The following is a 7088-nucleotide window of genomic DNA, read 5'->3' as shown; positions in this document are numbered from 1 at the left end:
GGGGAGCATCTTTGATACATTTTAGTAAATACCCCATAACTAACCTCCCTCCTTGCTGGTAGGAGAGCAAGTCCAGAGGCTGATGTATTTCATAGCCCTCCTGACAAAAGCTAAAAGCTGCTTTATTCATCTCTGTTCAGCAGCAGAACCACTCTTCAAGAGCAGCCTGCTCCTTCTGGGCACCTTACTGACTTCTCTAAACTAGGCAGGAAATTTTTTTCAGAAAACCTAAAAGACACAAACAAACTGCTTCCACTAGTCTAAACAACTGAAAAAGCAACTGCTCCTGAGCAGAACCAACCAGCTTTTCCCTGCCTGCGGGACTATTAATAGCCCTGAAGTATTCAAACAAGAACACTTTCAGATTAAGGCAGCTGGAACTCTCTGTCCTCCAGCATTGTTTCCTAAGATATGGTTCTCCAGCCTCTGCTTTTCATCTTTTGTTCTAATCCAGAACAAAATAATTCCTGATATGTGAACTTTTTTCCCATTTGGGAAGACATGTATGTGCAGCAGAAACTCATCCTGGCATCATCAAGGCTTTTTGTAAGGTTTTGCCCTTCTGAAAGTCATTTAACCTGAGTTTCTCATCTTTAAGTTCTCCTGGAATGAGACCCTGCAGTGCAAGTTGACCAGAATTATCAGTTTTACCATGCAGGAAGGTACTACAATAGAAAAACAATTTCCACTTAGAAATGTCCTTTCTTTACCACTTACAATTAGTGACAAATTTCAGGCACAGCAACAAACTGTGGGAGAACAACTTTATTTCTTCACAATCTGAATAACATCCTCATCTTCCAGGGTGTGGTCCTTGCCAACCTTTTGAGGGTTGTGTTTAACAGATGAACCCCAGACCAGTGCACTGAAAGGAGAAGAAAAATCCAATTGACAAGGCTCAGAAGTAAGATATGCAGGCAGCAGAGCAGCAGCTATTTCTGTCACAAAGCTAATACAGAAAGCAATGTTCAAAGCTATTTTTATTCTCCTGCAAGTACCTGGCTGAGTGGTCTGTGAACCAGGGCACGAGCAGAGCAAAACAAAGTATGAAGTTATCCATAGTACCCAAGGGCACGGGACAGTGGCCTGTAATGCTGCATCTAACAATACTTTCAAATACAAAGAAAAACATTTTCCCCATAAACTTATGCAGGAAAGAGTATATAAATGTCAAATATAGCGATTGAAGTGTTAAGTTTAATTGTCATAGGGAGATTAAACACTAATTTTTTTTTTAATCCTGTTTTCCCTTTAAGTTTACAAGAGAATGAAATAATATACCAGGATGCATATTTTTTTCTATTCTCTAGAAATTAGTCTTTTAGAATAATACTTACTATTTAAAGTCTTTAATGAGGTTTTTGTGGATCTTCATGCAAAAATCCTCCACTGTGGTCTTGCAGTAGGGTAGTACCACAGGAGAGGTGTAGTCTGGGAGCTGCCCCTTGGGTTTGGTGTAGCTGTGACACAGATGGGACAGTCAGTCAACACCTAAACCTCCCTTCCCCACTCGTTCCATCAGTCATTATCTGCACTGTCAGCCCAGGGGGGGTGCCAAGTTCCACTGCTGCAGTGGTGACAATGGAGATGCTGGGAAAGGTTTGGTGTTCCTAAGCTGAAAATGCACCTGGGCCAGGGGGAATGGGAATAATTGGTGGAAAAAAACAGCTACAGTATTATGGTTCTGACTTCTGATTTTTTTTCCTGTGAAAAAACACCTGATGAAGTTTATAGCCCAGATACCTAAACACTAAGTCAAATTTTCCCAACAGATTTTATATTATCACAAGAAGGTAGATGTAAATTTAAAAGGCTACGATTACTGCATTATGAGTGTGAATAGATTAATTCATAAATTCATCCCAAAATGCATCAGAACTGTGATGTAAACCTGGAATAACCTATAGTAAAAATATCTCAAATTCCAGATGAAGAACTAAGTTCTGTTAAGAGAGCTGAATGCGTGACAGACTGAAAAGATGACTACCTCTGGAATTCACACTTTTCCACTAAGTTTGACTAGAATTCCACATTTTCAGGCGTTTTTTTAAGGTGTGCTTTGGTCTTGGTTTCACAAGATCCTTGCTTAATTGCCCTAGAAGTTCAAAACAGCCCTTGTGGCTGTCAGACAGCAGACAAGAGGAGCACAGTTTGCACTTGACAAAGCAAACATCATTCAGCTTGTAGAAAACCATTATAAAACTCATTCATCCATTCTTGAGACCTCCTTGAGTCTCAGCCTTACACTGAACTCCACAGAAGGCAGCAGCTGGGACTCACATTCGTACAAGCTTCAAGTAGTCCCAAATTTTCTCCAGCAGATCATCAAAGTTCCAGCGATGATGAGCAGATATTGGCACACAGTGGGGTACTTTGTAAATAATATCTAGTTCCTCGATGGAGATTTGGTCAATTTTATTTAGGACATAAATGCACGGGATGTAGACCCTGCGAGGAGAAGGACAGGGTTACAGCAGCCTGGCAGCAGCACCCTGCTACCCTCACTGGGAAGAAACAGTTACTTAAAAAGCATATGCTGGCTCAGCTTTTGTGGGAAGCAAGCACGAGAGACAACTCTTCTTTTTTTTGTAACAAACTGCAGTTGTGCCGGAGCCAGAGCCCAGCAGTACCTGTTTCCTTCAACCACGTCGATCAGGTCGTCGGCCGTGGCGTCGCTGCGCAGGGTGACGTCGGCGTTGTGGATTTTGTACTCTGCTAAGATGCTCTTCACTGTCTCAGTGTCCAGCTCGCTCTGAGGACACTGGGCACAGACAAGCACAGGATTAGAGAGTGCAAGTTTGCAGCCAAATCAAGTATTATAATTGACAGTGCTGTCACCCATTTATTAATGCCCCACTGAGAGCTGCAGTCAGACATTTCAGAAGCAGTTTCCTGTCAATCTGGGACCAGCTGCAACACAAACCCACATATCTACCAGTTACAGCTACACATTAGGGGCTTAGAGCCCAGAGTTCTGATTTTTGTTATCTCTGGACATTTCTGTGCTTTTAAAGATTCAGTGGGAAATCAGAAATGGGGAGTAAATCCAGGTTGCAAGGCCCAGAACTCTGAGCAATCTTCTCCAGAAGAATCCCGTAGCTGCCAAGTGAGAGGCAGTTTTTGCACATTCTCCTTTGGACCTCACACTTTTACAGTGTGGAAAATGACTGAGCCTCTGATTTGGGGGCCAGGAGGTGGTCAGGCTCCAGGAGAAGTGTAGATGGCCTCCAAGGAAAGTAACTGACTGTAGCACAGGACAGCAGTTCAGCTCCTAAGGAAGTCACAGCACAGCCTTGTCCCCGGCATGCCATCAACTGCAAATGCCTCTTTCTTTGAGCAATTTGGTTTTTAATTTTGGTTAAAGAAAACTTTCAACTTACTGTGGCTGTAAGGTTAATGCCTCCTTTATCCTTTTTTTTAAAGCCAATATTGGGGGGCTTACTATTCAGACGAATTCCAAATCCCTCCAGTTCATTCTCAATGATTTTCTTGTGGCCAAGGGGTTTCAGCACGTCCAGAACAATCAGAATGAGATTACAGGTTCGAGCAACTACGAATCAGAGAAAGAAAGTCACCTCTCAAAAAAGCACACTCACACAACCTAAGACAACCCAAATCTGGCTCAGTGGACTGATGACCATAGGAAACCTCTGAAGGCCAGCACACTGACGATTTTTAAATCCCACTAAAAGACTTAAGTTTATTGTGCTGGCCAAGCATCATTGGTAGACAGACCCTTACAGGTTGCAAGAATCACAGAGGCTGGAAAAGTAATCTTCCTTCCTGTCTCTATTCAGACCCCAGACTGAGGACAATAAGCTGAAGAAATGAAGACAACAGCCTTGTTGCAAACTTGTAGATGTACTTCCACTGCAGTGCCAACACAGAGCAGGAGCTCAGCAAGAGCACAGAGCCAGAACTGAAAACAAAACACAGTGAAAGCAGCTACTGCTCCTCAGCAGGCAGCTCAAGTCCAGCACACAATCCCGATTTTAAAGACAGCAGAAACAGTGATTCAACCCCTCCTTCTCCTGGGCTCTGTTAAATGAACCCCTGATACGCTGCTGCCTCCACCTCCAGCTCCAACTCACCTGCAATGACCTGCCGTCCTCTGCCTTTACCATCCTTGGCACCTTCAATAATTCCTGGCAGATCAAGCAGCTGTTTGTTCACAGGAACAAAAGTAAAACATGAGAAAAATATTATTCTTCATTGACAAAATAAACACTACTTTTACCTTTCTCCTAAACCAGCTGACTCTACTGCAAATCTGATCAGAATTCGACACGATTGTTTCCCTTTGACTCTTATATTGTATCATCCCAAGTACTGGTACAGTGGAACAGATCATCTCAGAGAGAGTGTGAGAACTACCACAGGAGCTTCTTCCCAGGGCAAGTGAAAAGCAGGGAAAAATCATGGAAACATTTCCAAGGTATTCTCAAGCAGCTGCACATGTCACTTCTACCCCACTAATGCCAGGCCACACCACTGAGCCCTAACGCTGCACCTACAGAGACCATCGACCCTCACAGACCCAAGGGGATCTCACCTGTATCTTTGCTCCTTTGTACCTGATGACTCCAGGCACAGTGGTGAGCGTGGTGAATTCATATGCTGCCACCTCAGAGTACACACCAGCAAGGTTACTTAGAAGAGTAGATTTCCCCACTGATGGAAAACCCACAAACCCAATTCGGGCATCTCCTGTCTTTGCAACGTCAAAACCTGCAAATCAGGAGCAGAAATGTTTGTCCAAAATTGACGTGTTTTATCTTCTAATGTTCTGGACAGTGGTCCCACTATTATTTTTTTAATACTGCCTGAGCAAAAGCCAAGTAAGTTTTCCTACCAGAAGGATGAGGGTGTGCAAAAGAGTCACAGTCTTTATTACCTTGCACCCTTTTGTCCCTGTAACACTCCATGGCATGTACCTGTCAATTAAGTGTTGTCTGCAAGGCTTCCCATTGGACTAGACTTGACTTTGTAAGTGGAGCATTTCCCTTAAGTACTGGGCTTGGACAATTCACACCTTTATATATAAAAATGGGTGGCTGCTGCAAGCTGCTTCTTCATGTAAAACCTTAAGACTTTTGCAAATACAATACCATATCAGCCAAAATGAGAAGCGCTTTCCTTTGCACTTCAGGAAGGGCTCCCCCTCACAGCCCGAGGGCCACAAACCACGGCACAGGCCCTGTACCAGGGAGGACAAGAGGGAGAGGAAGGTACACGCTGCCCAGAGAAGCTGTGGCTGCCCCATCCCTGGAAGTGTCCAAGGCCAGGCTGGAGGAAGGTCTGGGCAACCTGCCCTAGTGAGTGGCACCCCCATCCGCGGCAGGGAGTGGATCTTTAAGGTCCCTTCCAACCCAAACCATTCCGCGGTTCTGTGATTATTCAGCAGCCACTCTGGCACGATCGAAGCGGACAAGGCCCCCCCGTTAGATCGATGTCCGTCACACGCTCCGCACTCCGGCAGCTACCGCGGAGACAACGCACCTTCCCCGGGGCCGCCGCCGCCGCCTCCCTTGGGGGTGATGAGCTCCCGGCGCAGCTTGGCCAGGCGGGCCTTCAGGAGCCCCAGGTGGTGCGCGGTGGCCTTGTTCTTCTGCGTCCGGGCCATCTGCAAGAGCACACCCGGCACGGCGGGCTCACACCGGGACGGCCCCGCCGCCCCCGGCCCCGCGCGGCGCCGCAGGGCAGGGCCCCGCCATCCCCTCACGGAGCGGTGCCGCGGCCGTTCCCCCCTCCCGACACCCCCCGAGCCCCGCGGCCGGCCCAGCGGCGGGGGCGGTGCGGTACCTCCGCCTCGATCTCGGCGATCTTGGCCAGGGTGCCGCTCATGGTGCCGCCGCTCCGGGCCCGCCTGGGGCCCCCTCAGCGCCGCCGCTCCCGGCCACCCGCCGGCCCCGCGCACGCGCCGCAGCCTCTCGCGAGACGGGGCGGGAACGCGCCCCGGCGGCGGCGGGCGGGAAAGGAGCCGCGGCGCGCGCACGGCTGGAGTCCTCGCGCGCTGCCCTGAGGGGGGGGACAGAGCAGCGCCCCCTGCGCCGTGTGCAGAGCGCGCGCCCCCTCAGAGAGAGCGAAGCAGTATGAGGGGAGAGAGCGAGGGGAGAGTGAGAGAGACAGCGAGGGACAGAGAGTGAGGGGAAAGTGTATGAGACACAGCGAGGGACAGTGTGTGAGGGACAGAGTATGAGGGGAAAATGTGTGAGAGACAGCGAGGGACAGAGAGTGTGAGGGGAGAGTGTGTGAGGGACAGAGTGTGTGAGGGAGAGAGTGTGTGAGGGACAGAGTGTGTGAGGGGAGAGTGTGTGAGGGACAGAGTGTGTGAGGGGAGAGTGTGTGAGGGACAGAGAGTGCGAGGGGAGAGTGTGAAGGGAAAGTGTGTGAGGGACAGAGTGTGAGGGACAGAGAGCAAGGACCAGGTAGTGTGAGGGGAGAGTGTGAGGGACAGAGAGTATGAGGGACAGAGAGCGAGGACCAGGTAGTGTGAGGGACAGAGAGTAAGGCACAGAATGTATGAGGGACAGAGATCCGTGTGTATGAGAGATCCATGTGTGTGAGAGATCCTGTATGCGAGATATCTCTGTGTGTGTGTGTGTGTGGCCTGTGATCTCCGTGTGTGTGTGACCCGTGCGTGTATGATCTGTCTGTGAGATCCGTGTGTGGATGAGATCCGTGCGGGTGTCCGATGCAGCCGCGGTGCTGTCGATCCGGCCCGATCCGGCTGTGCGGGAGCTGTGCCGGCGGCTCGGGAGCGCTGCGGGCGCGGCTGAGGCGCTGGGCGGTGAGGGGCAGCCGGGCTGCGGCGCCGGGAGGAGCCGCCGTGAGGCGATGGGCGCTCGGCTGCTGGACAGGACAGCGTGAGGGCAGCGGCCCCGCCGGTGCGTGAGCAGCGGGGCTCTCGGTGCCCGCCAGGGGAGGAGGCTGTGCCCCGCCCCGCGGTGAACCGGCCCGGCCCCCGGTGCCGCAGCGGTGCCTCGCCAGGTGTGTAGCTGTGCCATCCCGTGCCTGCCGAGCCGGGCGGCGCTGCCGCACTGCCCGCGGCGGAGCCTCCCGAGCTGGTGCTTTGTCACAGCAGCGCT

At 50.1% G+C, this 7088-nt stretch overlaps 1 protein-coding gene across 1 annotated transcript; it reads right to left on the bottom strand.

Moving 5' to 3' along the window:
- Nucleotides 1–746: 746 nt before the first annotated feature.
- On the bottom strand, nt 747–5919 carry DRG1 (developmentally regulated GTP binding protein 1). The gene is made up of 9 exons (XM_027882003.1): nt 5803–5919; nt 5500–5623; nt 4553–4728; nt 4092–4161; nt 3381–3550; nt 2631–2761; nt 2281–2448; nt 1338–1460; nt 747–865 (listed from the first exon to the last, which is right to left on the bottom strand). Exons 1-9 carry the CDS (start codon nt 5842–5844, stop codon nt 766–768), a joined length of 1104 nt encoding a protein of 367 aa, XP_027737804.1. The 5' UTR covers nt 5845–5919; the 3' UTR covers nt 747–765.
- Nucleotides 5920–7088: the final 1169 nt, after the last annotated feature.

The sequence above is a fragment of the Empidonax traillii genome, unplaced genomic scaffold (genome assembly GCF_003031625.1).
Source record: "Empidonax traillii isolate 1590-97213 ecotype Southwest subspecies unplaced genomic scaffold, ASM303162v1 scaffold99:size1466351, whole genome shotgun sequence".
In the NCBI taxonomy this organism is placed as follows: Eukaryota; Metazoa; Chordata; class Aves; order Passeriformes; family Tyrannidae; genus Empidonax; species Empidonax traillii.
Note: the sequence above shows the minus strand (reverse complement) of the source record. Positions and strands in the feature narration are given on the sequence as shown.

Bases quoted from the DNA above. Each gene is read 5' to 3' on its own strand.
- DRG1 (XM_027882003.1), bottom strand. From the start codon at position 5,844: ATGAGCGGCACCCTGGCCAAGATCGCCGAGATCGAGGCGGAG. The intron at 4,729-5,499 runs GTGCGTTGTCTC...CCTGATTTGCAG, and splicing joins CGGCGGCGGCCCCGGGGAAG to GTTTTGACGTTGCAAAGACA. The intron at 2,449-2,630 runs GTACTGCTGGGC...TTCTCCTCGCAG, and splicing joins GACGTGGTTGAAGGAAACAG to GGTCTACATCCCGTGCATTT.